Consider the following 19,730-nt stretch of genomic DNA (forward strand, 5'->3'; position numbering starts at 1 on the left):
ATACAGATAATTTTTGAATACCCCGAGGCTTAAAGGCGGCTGACGAACAGCTGTCAAGCCCTGGATATAACTGGAGTAAATCTTAAATTAAAATCGTATACGTTCACTGTTAAAAAGTTCATAATGAGCATTGCCTACCAAATAATTAAATAGGTTTAACATATTAATTGTATCATATTGAAAATCAGGCGACATAGAGCATACTACACAAACAAGAACAAACTTCTTGAGTAGAATATATATTTATATTACCATTACATTTGTCCAAAGAAAAACTCAAAAATTTCTGTGTGGTTAAGAATAATTTCAAAGATTTTTTTATGTACTACTCTAGTTATAAAGATAATGAAAATGTTAATACACAATTAAAATATTTAGAAAATTAATTCTATTAATTTGGTATATATGTAAATAAAGTGGTTTTAGTGATATTAGGGTTTTATAATTACAGTAATTCTTGCCTATCAGGGGGAAAGATGAAGGATTGTTATAATGCAGATTAGGAAAATATACAGAATAATTTTCAAGTCTTTCTTAAATTTTTTTTGTACTTATTTATTTTCTTTAAGTGCCATTTAGTATTCTATGTTCCTTGCTATAACAATGTTGCTATATTTATTTTGTTGTGGGGTTTGTATATTATATATTTGGTTTAGTAAAAATTTTAAGATAGATAGAAAAGATATCAATATGTAATAATCAATTTATTTATATTTTTATTATCATTAAAATAAGACAAAATCAGAATAACAAACAATTAGATTTAAGAATTACAATTTATTCTACATATGAACCCATACCAAGTATTTCCATTTTCATCACCAAAATAATTGACATGTTTTGGTGACAGATTATTTCTCTGTCTTAACAAATAAATAATAATATTAAATAATAAGAAAATGTTAAATTTTTCTGCAAGAGAAAGCAGATTTTGAAAAAATTTTCCCTCTTCCCCCCTAAAAGTAACTAAAAGTCATCTGCATCTCTGGCACTTACTTGGCAATTGCAGAGATCTTTTGATTCAATCAGTAGCAATAGAGTTTTTCTCATTATTAAAAAAAAACATGATTTTACCTGTACCAAATTAAGGAATCTCTAACCCAATTTTCCTGTCCACTTTGTGCTTGGCCTAAAAAATCAAAATATATCAGAACCTTTCTTAATATTTATTAAATAGACTAGGGGACAAGGAAATGGGCTCCATAAAAAACTTCAAAATTACCTTGCAGCCTCTATTCTACTTTTTTCTATTTTACGAATTGATGAATGTTAAAGTAGCTAGGGTTAAGAGTTTTTTCAAATTAGGTAGCTGTGATTATTGCTTGGTCGAAAAAGGAGGCTATTTGTTGTTCATTATTTACATGACAAAACTACCTGGACCCCAAGTAATATTCCAAGTCCATGGGTTTCCATCCAGCCAGGCCCATTCTTGATTTCTCTTCTCTGTATACTTTCCATTACTAGAAATATAAGGTAAGCCACTGGGAAAGATAATGGGGTCCTGTGACCTTTCTCATTTTTAACTATTGTTAAATTATTATAGAACATTCAAATTATTCTTGGGGCTTAGCCAATCATAAACATGCAAGATTAGATATTTCATCAAACTTTTGCTGACAATAAATATGACATTTTCAAATATATACAAAAAAATACTCACTTTTCTCCTCCAATATAATAGTTGCTTCTTCCAAAATTCTTGACATTATCATTAGATGAGATATAGTCATTCAAAGCCTTGTATTCCTTGTCAGAACGTATGGATGTCAGATGTGAATTGAACCACAGATTACACAACTTTTCACTGCCATAAAAGTCCCAGCAGTTCATATTTGTGGCACTTCTGTAAGCCCACTCTTCCCATACTCCTTTTGGGTAATCTTCATAACAAGGTTGGAAATGGTATAGATCATCAGCAAGTCTATGCAGTCTAAGGAAAAAAATTTTTTTATCCATAACTGATTTAAATTCAATTGATAATCTAAATATATATTTAAAAAGATGATAACATTATTGCCCTTAGGGATGAGATAAATACAATTTAATGAACAATAACAAATATAGAATGACAGTTTTTAAAACAGAATATTATTTAGAAAATCTGACTTAAATCAGTCCGAATATGATTAGACCATCTTACATTTTACACTTGATTCTACCAATTTTATGTATATTTTCACCTAGGAATTACAATTTTAGGCTCCAGTAATAAGGAAAAAAAATTGTTTATTTAACTATTTTGCAATTAATTAGAAAATTGAATTCTTTAAAAATTTAATTGTATTTAATTGTTTCAGAAATCTTCATGTATAAGCATAACTTTTTTAAATTCTTACTCTTTAGTCTCGCCATCACTCAAAGCATTGAAAGTACAATTAGGATTGCATCTATCACAACTGATAAACTTGTCTCCTATCTAATAAATGTAATTCAAATGCCCAAGATCATTTCTCCACAATAAATACCAAACATGCCTCATAATAATATATTATTTCATTCGATTTTTAAAGTTTAGGTGATTTGCAACTTGAAATTAGGATAAGATGAACTTTAGCCTAATAAACAGTAAACACATAACCCAATTTTGTCTCCGCTTCAAAAAATGAGTCCCTTTTCTTAAAATAAAAAAAATGTTTTCAAGCCTTAATGAAAATTTACTGTTTTTAGACTTTTTTCTGCTCTTGAAATCTGCTATATCCAAGAAAAAGTTTTGATGTTTCTAAAGCACTTGATTAAAATCTCACCTGGGCAAATTTTGTAGCCCCTACACAATGATTCATCCATAGATATTGACAAGTGACAAAAATGAGAAATCTTCTCTAAATTTTAAAAAAATCAATTAGAGGGTCAAAAGATAAAAAATGTAGTTTTAGAGTGTATTAACATTTGTATTGTTATAACTTTATCTTACCAATTTCATGAAGGTTTGTGATAATCTGATTATCTAATTTGTAATTGTATACTTCAGAAGACAGTCTCTTTAGTTGTTGTATTATAATTTCATCTCAAAACTATTTTTGAATATAGAAATTTTTTTTTAATCTTCTTTTGCTGTATTCTTTTCAACCTTTTCTCTGTGTGATAGTAACCTTAAAAGCAAACGATATTCAAATATTTATTATCACTAATTATAATCTAAAACCTTTCATTGATAATACTACTAGATAAATATCATTATCTTATTTGTATGAAATGATGTAAAATTAAAGTATATATACATTTTTTCTCGCAAAATTAGACAGTCAAAAAGTAATAAAATATGTTATTACAAACTTAATTAAATGCGTTGTCACGAAACGCCTCTTTTTACAAAAGATACAACTTTTATAGTAAGAATAAAATATAAAATAGCAGGGACAAGGGAATGCTATTCTGGCAAACAATGCTATAGAGCTGATTTCATAGATTTCCAGTTAAAACTAGATGATGAGATTAAGCAACTTTTGGCAGAATTTCATAAGAAACTAAAGTATTACTTTATCAGTTTTTGCTTACTTTACTAAGAGCCATACAAAAATGATTGTCAGAGATTAGATCCCTGTTCAATTTTGAATTGGACAGGCAGAAATAAAGATTTTACATCCCTTAAATATTTTATCTAGATCATAGACTGCTCGTAAATTATATGTTAAATAGTGAATAAAATTGATTGAAAATCCCCAAAAGTGGGTAGCTGTAATACTTTGAAAAATATTTAAAATTGTTTAAATATTTATCTCATCTAAAAATTAAAAATAAATAAGTTTTTCCGACATCTAACAATGAAATTCTGAACTACATAACTATGCTGTTCCAAATCATACATTTAATAATATTTGTTGTGGTTTAATTTGGTATTTCTTGACAACATCTTGCCTCTAATTGCAAAACAAGTTGGAGGGAAGTGGCAAAATAGGAAATGTAAATAAGGAGCTTCCCTGAAATCATAAAATGATTTATCAAGTCCTGCAATACTTGAACATAAAAACAACTAATCTTCTCGAATATTAACAATTTACAAACTTATAACAGAATTTAAAAATGGGTAATTTTCCCCAAAGTGCCTTGTAAAGCACAGAATCCCCCCTTTCCCCACCATTAACTTAAAACAAATTGTAAACGATCAAAGGTGCGAGGGTCCTTTTGGTATAGCATTAAGGAAACCAAAAGATATAATCTTAATTAAGAGGGGGATCAGTGCTTAATAGGCAACTTTGTGGTAAGGCACCAATATATATATTTTTTATGCTTATTTATTATTAAGGTGTTCGTCAAATAGAATTTAGTATTTTATGTTTATTTATTTTTTAAAAGCGAAGCTTTTCTATAATTATGGTCGGTCCGTAAGTCCGTACGTCTTTCCGTTACAGTTAGCTGTTTCCGTTAATTTAAAAAGGTTAGAATTGTCCTATCAATTCAAACTTTACATGCTCATTCCTATAGCTGTTAGGTACCACTTAGAAAGCGCAGCAACTCTATAATCGTTACCAGAAAGTTCATTCGTTCATTTAAAACAGGCTTATTTTTTACTATTTTTACAACAAATTTTTGTATGTTAAAATTATCCTAGTCATCAGATTTTTTGAATACTGATTCCTATTACAACAAGGTAAAGTGTTATAAGCGAAGCATCTCTATAATAAAGTCCTAAAAACGTCATTATGTCCTTAAACAGTAACATGTATTTAATCAGTTTTGCAACAAATTTACTCACAATTTTGTAGACATATGCATTAATATTCAGTTTATTCAGTTCTGACACTCTACTAGAGTTAATGTATGTTTGTCCTTCAATTTCAGCGCTTCGCTTATGAATGTTGTCATCCTTATTTTAATAAGTAATGAACAATGAATTTTATTTTTGAGCTTTAAAGTAAGATGTATTTTAATCATTGAATCAATATGAAACTTTTGTCTTAACTTGCTTTAAGGGGTTAATAAAAGTGTTTGAAAATGCATCAAAGTAAAAATTTATTAAAATATTTTGTTTTTTGTCTTTAATCAGTTACAAATATTATGGAAAAGAAAAAAATTTAAAGATTTAAATTTTAGGAAGTAATTAAAAATATTTTTATAATCTCCCTACTTTTGAATTGTTTAGTAAGAATTCTTTTGTTTGTTTTGAAAAATGGTCTGCTAATTTCTTATTTAATATTGAGGTTTAGTGATGAGATTTAGCAAATTTAAACCCTTATGTTCTTTACTATAAACCCTTTTTGATAATAGTTGAATCATCCATAACATTCAAAACTTTTAAAGGTTTCGTGATGAGATTGCGTGATTTTAATAGAATTGTTGGTCAGAAAGACATTCCCTTGTCCCTGATAAAATAGTAATTAATAACTTCGGGCTTTTATATGTGAATCAAGTATAATCTATCTAACACAAGACCATCCAATACTTAATATAATGTCAAAAATGTACTGTCTGGTAACTATTAAATTGTAACAAACATCTGATGAGGAAAATATAAACTATAATGTAATATTTAGTATCTACCATGTAAACAGAAGATAGATTCAATCCTGACTGAACTATTAAAGTTGTAATAAAATACCATCTGGCGAGGAAAATATATACTAAAAAGTAATTGTATTTAGTATCTACCATGTGAACAGAGGGGATACTGGAGAATATACATGTTCAACTCCGGCTGGACAATCAACTTCTGTAAATATTGTTGTTGATGATATTCATTGTCCATGGATAGAATTATCCAGGTAATATTTAGAAACCATTCTCTATTTGTCAATTTTTTAATCACTATAAGAAGCTACAGAGCTTAGTTTCTTTTTAAAAATTTGAAAGGCTTCAAAGATAATTCAGATTATCTAGAGAATACAATTCTTGGGTATAGTCCCTTTCGTGGCAACGCCTCTTAAGGGGCGATTCGTCGTATTTTCACAGTAGCTTTTGATAGGTTATTTTAAGTTAGGTTAGGTCAAGGTGATTGCCCCACAGGGTTAGAGCTCCCTAGGCTAGGAATAGGAGAAAAGCTAGTGTGAAAATACGCCAAAACGCCCCTTAAGAGGCGTTGTCACGAAAGTGATTATACCCCCAAAAAATATTTACAATTTGAGTCATTAATGTAAAACAAAATGAAAGTAATATTACTTTGTTAAGTATCAGTTTATAGCCTACATGTCTCTCTAAATTCAATATTTCCTAATCTTTAACAAAATTCATGAGTGCTTGGAGTTTTTTAATATCTTTTCACTAATAACTGTTGTCACAATGGATTTAATATTACTTGGATCTTACACCTGCTTTTCATGTACTCTAATAAAGTGAAACTTGTACCTGGCTAAAATAAAGATATCCCATCTTCCCCTTTACTACATCCCCAACTCTCCTACTGGATGAACCAACTGACCAATCAATGATGTCCATGTAAGCAACCTTAATTGACAACAATATTTCCCTGTCAATATATCCACGTATATTCAATATCCAATATTGTATAGAAACCTGGAGATGTCTACCAACGTGACAGTATTTGGAACTATAGTAGATTTTTCCTGTTCTAATGGAAATAAAGTTATTGGGTCTAAATCTATAACTTGCCTAACAACAGGTAAATAAAAAATTTTCCAGTATGGCTTCGAAACCAATTAATATCCGCTGGATTTAAACCGGTTCTAAACAAACCTTATACCAGTTTTGTTAGCCCAAGACCTCGGCCGCTGGGGAGTAACAAAACTGGTTTTAATTATTATCATTTTAATATCCGCGGAAAGCTGTTTACAATATATATAAACTATAAATTATTTGAACTTTTCTTTAAACCTCCGAAATACGTAGTCCTGGGATATATTAGTACTAATTTCAGATATAAAACAAATTTTATTACTTAAATAGATTGCCCTATTTAAAATCTTTTTTAAATAGTACAAGTTTTCTGCGCTTGATAGCCTCTTTGAGGGAAACCGCTCTAAAATGTTACCCCTAGGTGAATGGAGTAGTATTCCTCCAGCTTGTGAACGGCTTCAATGTCCACCAATTAAAATAGCTTTCAAAGATCCAAACATACTTGCTGATGTGTCCAACTTTAAACCAGGTGATTACATTTTTTTTCAAAAAATTAATTCAACTTTATGTAAATATATGTAACAGGATGTATGTTAGTGTTTTTGTATGTAGCCAAGAATTTTGCTAATCCGATATGGTTCTCCTTTACAATGCAGCCTTTCATATGTCTAGAGAAGATTTGTAACTATTTTTGGGAAAGGAACCACCCTTCCAACAGAAAACCCTCAAGAAAAAGATAAATCCCTCCGATAATTTTAATTTTTTTTTTCTAAACAAAAATTAAAAGTGTAGGATCGAGTTCCCCTCCCACTTTCATTCAAGTACAGTCAGTCAATATTACTAATTTCTTATCAATAATCCTTTTTATGTTGTAGATGTACATCAATTTATCGTCAATTATCTTTTCCCTTAAGATCCCTGATAATTTTTCTTGTTTTTATCTAAAAAGAAACATTAAGATAAAATTTGGTCTTTATCTGGTCCTAAATTGTTTTTAGTGCCGGAAGTATAGGTAAACAGTATAATTTATATATATAAGTTTATATTAACTTTTAATGGATTAATGTTATAAAGATAAAAAAAATTTTATAGTTTCTTGTAAATATTAAGGGTAAAAAGTGTGAATTCTTATTGGAATTTTTCATAGTTAATCAATTGCTATTTTAAAGTAGAGGTGCATTGATAAAATGTGAGAAAAAATGTTTATAGTTGCTTTTAAATATTAAGGAAAAAAGTGTTAACTATTATTGTGACCTTTTCTGATAAGATTTTTTATAATTAATCAATTGCTATTTTAAAGTCAAAGTGTATATATTTTATTTTAAACATTTATTTAAAAGTATTTATTATTTATTTTAAAATGATTGTTTTAGGAAGCAAAATAAAGTTGAGATGTCCTAATGGCTACAGGTAATTAAATGATTTCATTTAGTCAGCGACAAGGGGCAAGGATTCTGACAAACAATTCAAAGTGAAAATTTCCGAACCTAGTAATAGTGTCTAACTTTTTATCTTTGTGACGTAACAAAATTCGAAGGATAAGATAGGAGGTGGGAAAGGAAACCCTTAAAAAAGAGATGGATTTTTGTTACGTCACAAATATAAAAAGTTAGACACTATTACTAGGTTCAAATTTCCCCCACAACCCATTTCCTCCCCTCCCCCCCTACTTTCTTACCAACTTCCCTTTAGTCGGAGCAAAGAAAAAGGATTAAGCCAACATTACACCACAATAATGGAATTCATTTGCTGGACCACGGCTCCTGATAAAAGAAAAGCTTTTATACATTAATGTCGGTCCGTAACGGAAGATTTTTGTTAGAATTTAGGCATGTTAAAATTGTTCTATCTATTTCATACTAGCCTTATTGTTTCCTGTAACAGCTAGGTACAATCCAGCAGGCGAAGCTATTCTATGAACAGTACCAAAAAGTCAGCATGTCCGTTTTAAGCATATTTATTTTATCTTTTTTTTCTATTTACTTGATTTTTGGATTATTGATTATTAGGACTTTTATGAATTACTAGCGGCTTCGCCCCTAGCCTCTACCCCCAAAATTTTGGATTTTCAATTTTTACCCCCCCCCCCAAATAAAAAAAATGCCTCTATAAAATAAAGATTACCCCCTCCAAAATTTGTATTTCCAAAATTTTACCCCCCTAAATAAAAAAGCTTTGACGCCCCTGGTTGGGGGTGTCCCACCCCCCCAAGAAAATAGCCTAAAACCAACACACCGAGATCTTAAGATTCAGACGGACGGACGGACAGACATCATTCTACTTTGTATTATAGATGTTTTTATGAGAGAAGCTTCTCTAATCCTAATCTTACATATTTAGATTACGTGGATCCGATTCTGGCATATGTTCTCACCTTGGTAACTGGAGCCTACCAGAAACCCCGCACTGCGTGGCTATACATTGTCCAAGGAAAAAAGATAATTATCAGAATGAAGCTGAGACAATTAATTTTAAAATAAAAAAACATCTAAAAAATAGGGATAAAAGGCATATTTTTTTCCAAAAATTTCTAAATATTTATTTTACAATAGATCAAATAATATAATCTAAGACAACTTAATTTTATATCAAAACCTTTGAAAAAATTAAGTATACAATCACACAATAAGATGTCTTTTCGAATTGGGTAATAATGGATATTGATTATACGTAGATAAGTTTTTCGTCATTTTAGGTTGCTAACATGCAACTCATTTATTGGTCAGTTCGTTCATCCATGAGAAGTGGAGAGGATGGGGTAAAAAGGGTAGATATATCAGCCCGCTGTGGGTTTCACTTTGTTAGAGAAAATTAAATCTGGAATAACATTCAAGTAATAATAAATCCATCGGGGGAAGTTAAATATGTATATTGTATAACATCAATACCTAGTCATTAGTCATATCCCTGAAAGTATAATCTTTTCTCGTATTCATTCGAATCCGGTGGATAGGAACCGGTTCTCATCCATACGAAAAATCTATGTCTAGCATCTTATTATATCCAGCTTTCTGCAAATATAAAAATGTACAATCATAAGTTTAAAACCAGTTTTTGTAACCAGTGCCTTCGGCACCTCGGGGCTAAAAAAACTGGGTTTAATTTTATGATTATACATTCTATATCCGCGGAAAGCTGTTTATAATACGATGCGAGAAATAACTATTATCATTGAAATTAAAATTAAAATCTTTTTTTTGATTAACTAGACCCATTGCACCAGTGAATGGGAAGATACAGGGCAAAGGACTTGTACAGTAAGTATTTCTACCTAAATTTTTCCAGCATGGTTTTAAATCTGAATAATGTTCGCTTGATTACAACCTATTTATAGCCATACTGAAAAATTATCGTATTATAGATAATTTTCCACGAAAATAAATATAAATTTTTGTAGCCATACTGAAAAAATTATGCATCGCATTTAATTTTCCACACAAATAAAATTGATAGTTGTATTGGATAATCAATAAATTGGAAATATATAAGTGACATGGGAAAAGCCTAGACAAGAATTATATTTTTCCATGAAATAGACATTGGTCAGTATAATAATATTTTCATTAAATATTGATTGGTTAGTCCTAACTAGCATTGGCAAAACTTTGTGATCCCTGAATTGTTTAACATACCATAATATTATATTACTGGCCATTGAGGAATATTCTGTTATTATAGTTTTGCAATAAATATTTATTTACCCAGGGTGGGAGAATATGTGAGCTATGTATGTGACAAGGGATTCCTCATCGACGGGGAGCCGACAGCTAATTGTGTGGGAAATGGAGAGTGGTCGAGCCCCGCGCCCACCTGTGTTAGAGCTTGCTCGTATCCGGGATCTCCAGAAGGTAATTAGTCCTCTAAGATCATTAAATGGCTGATGATATCACTATAACCAATATATTTCCTATTTGATAAATTTTAGACACAGCTAACCACTGAGCTCTCCCTTTTAGGGAAGCTTTACATAGGTCCCATTGACAATTTTTATACTTCTATTTTATCTACTTTTATTGTTAACTTTTGTAAGCTGTGCCCTATTGTCCTTATAATCGTTTTATTAATTCTGAAAAAATGTTTGGGAGGCGACTTATATTAAGTAGTTAGTTAGTAGATTTGTTTGTCCGTTAAGATCTTGCTAACCATTTAACAGATTGAGTTCTCTATTTTAGGGAAACTTTACATAGGCCCATTGAATAAAATTTGTTTACTTTTTTCTACTGTTTTTCTCCATATAAACTGCTTATAGCTATACCATTTTGTTTTACCAATTAATTTACTGTATAACCTGAAAAATATTTTAGGAGGCTTTTTGGACAATGTGCGATTCTATTACAAAGTTGGAGATAAAGTTGGTTACTCTTGTAAACCTGGGTTTAATATTACTGGAGCTAGGGTCATCATGTGTCTAGGTAATATTATATTTATATCAAGTAATAGGATGTATATCTGTGTGTGTATTACTATAAAGTTGGTTACTCTTGTAAACCTGGATTTAATATTACTGGAGCTAGGGTCATCATGTGTCTAGGTAATATTATATTTATATCAAGTAATAGGATGTATATCTGTGTGTGTATTACTATAAAGTTGGTTACTCTTGTAAACCTGGATTTAATATTACTGGAGCTAGGGTCATCATGTGTCTAGGTAATATTATATTTATATCAAGTAATAGGATGTATATCTGTGTGTATTACTATAAAGTTGGTTACTCTTGTAAACCTGGATTTAATATTACTGGAGCTAGGGTCATCATGTGTCTAGGTAATTCTATATTTATATCAAGTAATAGGATGTATATCTGTGTGTGTTACAATAAAGTTGGCTTCTTTTAAAAGCCTGTTTTACTGGATCTGGGGTCTTATGGTGTGTTTTCTGCTTAACAGTTGCAGACACATGCCAATATTTTTAAGCATCAGACGGTAAAATGAAATTCAAAGCTACAAAGCGATTTGTTTTCAAAATTTATAATCTAGATTGGTTGTTTTCAACCAATATTTCTAAAAATTCTACAGAAGAAGTATTTTTTATCAATTTATCGTTCATTGTCTTTTCCCCTAAGATCCCTGGAGAACACTACATAATTCAGAAATGGATTATTTATTATTTTTTTATTATCTTACACCCGGTTACAATGTACTATGATGGAGTAAAACTTGAAGCTGGCTAAAATAACGATACCCCCATCCATCCCCTCCCCTACCACTGGATGAAAGAACTGACCAATAAATGAAGTCCATGTTAGCAATATAGATTGACAACAATTTTCTCCTGTCATAATATCCATGTATATTCTATATCCATTATTTTAGAAACTGGACACTGGTCGGGGCCTGTTCCAACATGTACCATCCCATCACCTCCAAAAACATTGAAAAATTAAAGTTATTCTGATTGGGAGAGTATAAGCAGCTCTGTAACAGCAAAAGTGAAATAAAATTGGAAGAACAAAAATCCAGAAAAAAATAGTAAGAGTGAGAACAATGATTACCATATCCATAAGTAGCAAAAAATAATTAATAGACAAACAGACAAATTTATTTATATAGCAGATGTTCAGTAGCCATGAGAAAATAACATGTAAAATAAAGAAACCTGTATGCATAAAATATATGTTTTTTTGTAGCATTACCGAAACATTGACGTGCTAAGTGAGTCTGATAGTGGATATCCATTGCTGAGGGTTATCTTCACAAATCTTAAATAGCAGCAGAGACATGAACATTTCATGGTAGCGTTACTGACTGACATACAAACAAAGAGAATTGTAGAGAAGCTTCGCTACTAAAAATAGAGAGTGAGATAACTTTATAAAGCAAAGAAGGTGTATCAACTTTTTTTTTTTATAGCTAGCCGGTTCTTTTAGTAAGTAGTAGATGTAAAATTTTTCATAGAATTCAGATATGCAATCGGTTTTTTTGTAGACCTCTTATTTTTTAAGTAATTTAAGTTTTTTAAAAAAATAATTAAGTCGGTCTTAAGGTACTAAAACGCAACAAAATAAAAGAAGAAAATGGCCAGTAAGAACAAAAATAGTAAGATCTTTAATTTGACACCTTACTTTTAAAATTCCGTTGAGTAATTATTGAAAAAATCTATTTTTTTAACCTTGGTTTAATAAAAACTTTAGACCTAAATATTTTCTCAAACAGACATAAAAAACATGGGTTCATATATACCTTTAGAATCAGAAAAATATTACGAATCCATTGTAAGCAAAATTGAAAAAAAGTAAAAAAATAAAAAATTAAAAAAATGGCCAATTGTATTTTTTGTTCTGGCAACACTATCGTCTTCCCTTTTTTACCCCCTCTTTACCCCCTCTATACCCCCTTCCCATTTTTATACTCAATTGAAGAGTTAAGACGTTGCCTGTACAATATAATATGATATTTTCATATAATTCCTTTTATTGTAGTTTATATACTATATTGTAAACTTTTTTTTTCAATTTTGCTTACAATGGATTCGTAATATTTTTCTGATTCTAAAGGTATATATGAACCCATATTTTTTTACTTGTGAAATGATAAAATTGAGTTCAAAGTTTTTATTCTCGTGGGTTTAAAATAATAGATTTTTTCAATAATTACCTGACAGAATTGAAAAAGTAAGGTGTCAAATTAAAGATCTTACTATTTTTGTTCATAATGGCCATTTTCTTTCTTTTTTTGTTGCATTTTAGTACCTTAAAATCGACTTAATTTTTTTTTTAAAACTTAAATTACTTAAAAAATAAGAGGTCTACAAAAAAACCGATTGCATATCTGAATTCTATGAAAAATTTTACATCCACTACTTACTAAAAGGACCGGCTAGCTATAAAAAAAAAAGTTGATACAACTTCTTTAAAAAACTAGAAAATCATTGCTTAATTGAAACATAAATGTATGTAAAATTAGTAATCGCACAAAAATAGATAGGTAAGTAATGCTTTTTTTAAAGAGACCCTTTAGTTTGATATAATGAAACCAGTTTTGTTAGATCCGAGGGGCCATTAAGTCCTAGGTTAACAAAACTATTATTAATTTTATGATTTTTATAAAAATATTCGTTAAAAATTGTTGTAATACGATGATATAAATCATTTTTCAGTATGGCTGAGTACCGGTTCTAATCCAGCGGATGTTAATCGGTTTCAAGGCCATAATGGAAGGTTTATTCTTAAATAATCATCGTAATCATGGTACTAAATTTAAAAGCAATGGAATTAATATTTCTTTTTTTTACACTTAGAAGGACATTTAATCTACCAGTCTTTTGCATATATCCTTTATATAAGCAATTATAGATATTGTAAATAACTAAGTTTAGATAAATACATATATTTCAACATTGTTAGTTATAATTATATGTTTAACAAATGCACAAGTTTAATTGTTCTAAACATAGTTTGTTAGAGTTACAATTCACAGTTGCTTTGAAAATAAAGTAGCGATGAAAAATATCCAGATAGGTCAACAATTGAAATAGAATAGAATTTATTGTTTTCTTTTTCTACAGAGATAAGGGATCAGGATTCTGACAAACAATTCCTGGTGAAAATTTCCCCAAAACCTACTTCATTCTTCAACCACCCCCATTCACACCCACTTCCCTTTAGTTTCAGTAATTTCAATTGGAATTAATTTTCTGAATCACCGTCCGTTTTTCTAAAAATTAAAATCGTCAAATATTTGCCAAGGTCATAAATATTAGAAATTGAAAAAAATATGCTTAGGTTCAATCTAATTTTTCTCAACAAAACTCTGCATTTAGGCATTTTTTAAGCCAATTAAATATACATGTCATTTTTTGTACCTGCTTCCTTTTCAAATATACTGTGAATTTATCTCCTTAGTAATGATTGTTATTATTTCACTAATACATGCATTTTACCTACTATTTTAACTATTATCATACTATTATATATAATTATTTACTAGATATATTTGTTGACTACATATTTAAGATTCTAGTTTTTTTTTTATATTAAGTACCTTTAATTTAAAGGCAATACACAATAATTAATGAAGTTATATCATGAACGTACAGAATATAAATTGAATAAATGCGCAATATTTAGAAGCTTTAACACCAAGTACCTTGTTGTGCACTAATAACCCCCCCCCCCCCCTTATTAAAGAAAAATACTTTTTCTTTGGTATGTTTATTATTTTATGTCAGGTTAGGTAAGGTTGTATTGGAGACTGGGTAGCCCCACAGGGTTAAGGCACCAAAGGTTACGGGTTCAGTCCCGCATGGCTAGGTCCCATAAAGAGGATGGGCATAGGACAAAACTTTCAATATTTATTATTTTATGTCAGGTTAGGTAACGGTACATTGGGTACTGGGTAGCCCCACGGGGTTAAGGCACCAAAGGTTCCAGGTTTGACCCCTATTGAGGATAGGCAAAGGACAAAACTTTACATTTTTTCAGGTATAAGGGGGCGAGGGGATTTCAGTGCTTAATAGGACATTGTGTGAAAGAATCTATTTTAAAATAATTCTTATTTTTTTTCAATTAAAATTAAAATGTGTTGTGCTTATTTGTTTGAAAAGTGATAAATAAAATTAATAAAAATATCCATTTTTTATCATGACATGATTATGGTGATGAATGAATTAGTTTTATAGAAGTACATTTAAAGTCATACAATTTAGAGCGGAGATTTTCTTGTTTTTGGACGGATTTCTATGATCTTATACGTGCTTAAATGGCTTGATATGAGGCGATTTTCTTTATATATTTTCTACACCTTACTACCTTCACTACTTCTTTAAACGGCCTCATCCATAAGATACACAATTATTAGTGATGTTTATATAATTATTTAAAACTAGCAGCTACGCCTATAGAGTAAGTTAACCCTTTAGCTTCAATTTTAGTATTGAAAAGACAAAAAAAATATTGTGACTTATTTTTAACTGGGTCGATTTCTCTTGAAGGGGTTGAAGTAGCCTTCCATAAAACAGTTATGAACCTTCCTTTCTTAGAACTGTAGATCCAGCGGTAAGCGAGATCTTTCGCTAAACACAGACAGAAAGAGATCCTGTTACTTTAACATAGGAATTTAAAATAATTCAAATATTATTATATTTACTTTAGAATTTATATTAAGGTTAGATAACACATTATTTGCCAATTATATAAACGAGTGACTTTCTTAATTAAAAATGCATTGATTACAAAATAAAAGCAAATTAAAACAAAAGTAAACAGTTTCTATGCCCAAACAAATACTTTACCTAGATGTAATACAGGTACGTCTAAAACTATCTATCGATAACTGAGCAACTTTAAACAACGAGCAATCTTAGGTTAGGTAAAGGTTATAAGAGACCCGCAGGGATAGTTCCCCGTAGCAATAAGGCTCCACATAGAACAGTTTTCAGGAAGACAATAAAATATTAACTACAAAAGGAAAAAAAGATATAAGCTAAATAAAAGTCAAATGCAAAATATATTTTTAAAAGTTGTTAATTTAAGAAAAAACTTAAAACTGAACGATGCTAAACAAAGAGTTTTTATAAGCTTTAGGAAATTATTTATATTGCCTGTAAGTTTTTAAACATAGTTTTTCCATAATAATAGGGCCCTCCATGTTCAAAGGCTGAACATATAAAAGTTGGGGGAAGTTTAATTAAATTTCCTTGTCTTATCCCTGTATATGAAGAAGCAAGTCATACCATCATGAATCTAAATGCAAATATAACTGCAAACACGAAACTTTTGAAAGTCATTTTCGGCAAAATTTTTGCTAGTTGAAAAAATTACACCAAAATCACTTGTCGATCAATTAGACTGTCAAATTTTATTTTCTATTAAAAAAACCAAAGATTTAACCTCTAGTGTTACAGTTTTATTCAGGAACAATGTATTTTTTCAGGTAATCAGGGATCTTCAGAAACAATGGAGAAAATATCGATGCAAATTCTTAATGACAATAAAAATTATGTAGATTAAAATTATTAGTTGAAAATTAGACGCTTCTGGTCTAAACCAAATAATAAAATAATAATAAGATTTCAAATAATGCCTAGTTTCCAAGCAAACAAATGAAAAAGCATGTCTTAAAACCTTGTGTGATAGTCCTCTCTGAGATAAATCTGTGTGTTTTATAAAGCAGTTTTAAGCGAAATTAATATAAGCTAACTAAAATAAAAAGCAATGGTTGATGATAAAAGTATATTCTGTTTATATATATGTTGTTTTTGTATATTCACTGGAAAACAGACTACAAATTAATATTAAAATATACATTTGAACATCTTCTTTTACTTTGTGATGTTTTAATACATTTATAAATAAGTACATACCTACAGTTCTAAACCGAGGAAAAAAAATATTTCTCCTAAAGAAATTTTTCTTTAAAACTAAAACAAGTAGTTTGCATGTTTCTTATGGAGGCAATACATATAAAATTGATTGTTCTATATCCATCTATATCTATTTTACTTTTTAGAGGTAGTGGTTATAAAAACATAATATGAGGTCTTAGAAATTTACAAAAAGAAAAAGTAATTCATGGAGGCTTTAAAACAAAACTTAAAAATAATGACAAAATTATAAATGATTATGAACATGAATTATTTTACATAATGAACTAATAATAGAATGTTACATTGCATTGTGATTTAAATGATCGTGTGCAGTTACTTTAATTAATCAATGAAAAAATGCGCAAACATTAAGTAAAACGCGGCATCTACGCGCGACATTAATAAATCAATAACAAAAATGTGGGAAGATAATGTTTCACACATCTCTTAAGCTTTCTCAAAGTACTTCTTGTTGACTGGGCGCACCATGAAGTGAAGGGCAGCGGCTGCGCTCACCAGACCGGCCATGGTGTACATGGTGTTGTTGTACAGGAAGGGGGAGGGATCAATTGTACCTAAAAATTGTATTTGTTAATATCAAATCTTGAGGTATTATTATGAATTTTACTGTTTATCCTTCTTTTTTCCATACTGTCTTTATCTTCTGCAAACAATGATCTCTAATCCGTTGGTGTCTCAGTCCATGTTAAACATTTTTAGTTTATTATGTTTCTTGTAAGTCTGTCTGTTTTTGTTGTGCTGACTATATTTTCTCATTTGTGAGAAATCAGTTGCCATGATTAAACGACTATTGTCTAATTATCTATGTAACCTGAGGGCATAATTGTCATCAGCTTGCTGATGGTCAATGTCTTGGCCTCAATTAGGGCTTGAGCTTGGGAGATATCAGCACCGAATTTGTCAGCAAAAGCCGCTGGGTCAACTTTAGACAACAGATCTAGAAAAAAGGGGGGGGTGCGTAATGACATAAGCTCTTAAACCGTGAGCAAAATGGTCTAAATATTGAGCTAGACCCTTCAAACTTGGTATATAAGCCTAGTCCTATAGGTATTACATCTAAATGGCAAAAAAATCCAAAAATTTTTATTTTTAGGTTAGGTTAGGTAAGAAAAACCCTGCGGAAATGGGGTTTTTAGGCTTTTTTTGGTCTATTTTGATGTGGAAACTTGCCTTAAATTGTTTTTTCTTAGGGTTTTAACTTAAATACACTGTATCTATTCATATGGACATTATTTAAGATGATTCAGCAAGTCGGGGACCGACCCCAGGGGGCTAGGTGGGTGGCCCGCAGGGGTTAAGTTCATTTTTACCAATATATTTGTTGTGATACATCAAATTATAGGTTTTTTAGGTCAAGGAACTCAAATTCAGAGCTAAAATAAGCATTAGACTAATCTGAAGCTAGCCCCAGCGGGCTAGGTTGGTGGCCCGCAGGGGTTAAGTGCATTTTTTCTAAAATATATCTTGTTATATATCAAACTATAGGTTTTTTAGGTCAAGAAACTCAAATTCTGAGCGAAAATTAGCATTAGACTGACCTGAAGCTATTCACCCCGGGATAGGTTGGTTTTCTGCAGGGCTTAAGAGCATTTGACTAACCTAACCTAGAAACTTAATTGTGATAAATCCAATTATATGTTTTTTAGGTCAAAGAACTCAAATTCAGAGCTAAAATATGCAATAGAATAATCTGAAGCTAACCCCAGCGGGCTAGCTGAGTTGCCCACAGGGCTTAAGTGCATTTTACCTAAGCTAACCTAGAAACTTACATTTATTATTTTTTTAGGTTTTTTTTCTAGAATAAACTGTCCATTCATGAGGACTTTATTTAAGATGATCCAGCAAGTCGGGGACCGACCCCAGCGGGCTAGGTGGGTGGCCCGCAGTGGTTAAGTGCATTATTTCCAATATAGATCTTGTTATATATCAAAATAAAGGTTTTTTAGGTCAGTTAACTCAAATTCAGAGCTAGAATGAGCATAAGACTAATCTGAAACTAGCCCCAGCGGGCTAGGTTGGTGGCCCGCAGGGGTTAAATGCATTATTTCCAATAAATATCTTGTTATATATCAAAATAAAGGTTTTTAAGGTCAAGAAACTCAAATTCAGAGCTAAAATTGGCATAAGACTTACCTGAAGCTAACCCCTGCGGGCTAGGTAGATTTTCCACAGGGCTTATGTGCATTTTACCTAACCTAACCTAGAAACTTACTTATTCTTTTTGGTTTTTTCCTTGAATAAACTGTGTCTATTAATGAGGACATTATTTTAGATAATCCAGCAAGTTGGGGACCGACCCCAGCGGGCTAGGTGGGTGGCCCACAGGGGTGTAGTGCATTTTACTAAAGTATGTGTTGTCATACATCAAATTAAAGGTTTTTTATGTCAAGAAACTCAAATTCAGAGCTATTTTAAGCATTAGACTGACCTAAGGCTAACCCCCGCGGATTAGGTGGGTGGCCTGCAGGGGTAAATTTTCCAAATTATGTGTTGTTATACATCAAACTATAGGTTTTTAAAGTCAATTTGGAGCTAAAAAAAACACAATAGCAACCTGATGCTAGTTTTTTCGTGGTATGTGGTATACATTAAATTAAAAAATTGTATCCTATTAGCATATTAAATTCTTCCACCGCTAACATTGTAATATCAAAATTGAAATTCTTTCAAATATATGCCATATAAATGTAGTTTAACCAATTAACCAGGAAAAAATATGCAGTTCACTAAATTAATTTCAAATGCATTTCGTGAAACTACCCCTTTGAATTTCTGGACCTAAAAAACCTATAATTTTATGTATGACAACAAAAAATGCACTTAACCCCTGCGGGCCACGCACCTAGCCTGCTGGGGTCTTAAATCTTAAATAATGTTCTAATAAATAGACACAGTTT

The 19,730-nt window shown here is 30.6% G+C and overlaps 3 protein-coding genes across 3 annotated transcripts in view; 1 reads left to right on the forward strand and 2 right to left on the reverse strand.

Moving 5' to 3' along the window:
- Positions 1-11,949, forward strand: part of LOC145313725 (locomotion-related protein Hikaru genki-like) — a 50,966-nt gene extending 39,017 nt beyond the window's left edge. Inside the window, exons 10-18 of the mRNA XM_080153282.1 lie at positions 5,580-5,699; positions 6,444-6,553; positions 6,929-7,036; positions 7,881-7,917; positions 8,848-8,935; positions 9,715-9,764; positions 10,213-10,355; positions 10,812-10,919; positions 11,823-11,949. Coding sequence (XP_080009408.1) covers positions 5,580-5,699; positions 6,444-6,553; positions 6,929-7,036; positions 7,881-7,917; positions 8,848-8,935; positions 9,715-9,764; positions 10,213-10,355; positions 10,812-10,919; positions 11,823-11,893 — 835 coding nt within the window. The 3' untranslated portion in view covers positions 11,894-11,949. The remainder of the gene's footprint in view (positions 1-5,579; positions 5,700-6,443; positions 6,554-6,928; positions 7,037-7,880; positions 7,918-8,847; positions 8,936-9,714; positions 9,765-10,212; positions 10,356-10,811; positions 10,920-11,822) is intronic.
- On the reverse strand, positions 690-2,951 carry LOC145332427 (uncharacterized). Its single transcript, XM_080177425.1, has 7 exons — positions 2,912-2,951; positions 2,745-2,819; positions 2,337-2,416; positions 1,661-1,930; positions 1,375-1,460; positions 1,075-1,129; positions 690-863 (listed from the first exon to the last, which is right to left on the reverse strand). Exons 1-7 carry the CDS (start codon positions 2,918-2,920, stop codon positions 764-766), a joined length of 675 nt encoding a protein of 224 aa, XP_080033551.1. The 5' UTR covers positions 2,921-2,951; the 3' UTR covers positions 690-763.
- Positions 11,950-16,664: 4,715 nt separating the features above from the next.
- The window catches only part of LOC145313701 (oxalate:formate antiporter-like), a 36,531-nt gene continuing 33,465 nt past the window's right edge, over positions 16,665-19,730 (reverse strand). Inside the window, exons 15-16 of the mRNA XM_080153254.1 lie at positions 17,645-17,770; positions 16,665-17,387 (exon numbers count right to left, since the gene is read on the reverse strand). Of these exons, the coding sequence (XP_080009380.1) occupies positions 17,260-17,387; positions 17,645-17,770 (254 nt within the window). The 3' untranslated portion in view covers positions 16,665-17,259. The remainder of the gene's footprint in view (positions 17,388-17,644; positions 17,771-19,730) is intronic.

This window comes from Acartia tonsa, chromosome 1 (assembly GCF_053477335.1).
Source record: "Acartia tonsa isolate MP-2025a chromosome 1, ASM5347733v1, whole genome shotgun sequence".
In the NCBI taxonomy this organism is placed as follows: Eukaryota; Metazoa; Arthropoda; class Copepoda; order Calanoida; family Acartiidae; genus Acartia; species Acartia tonsa.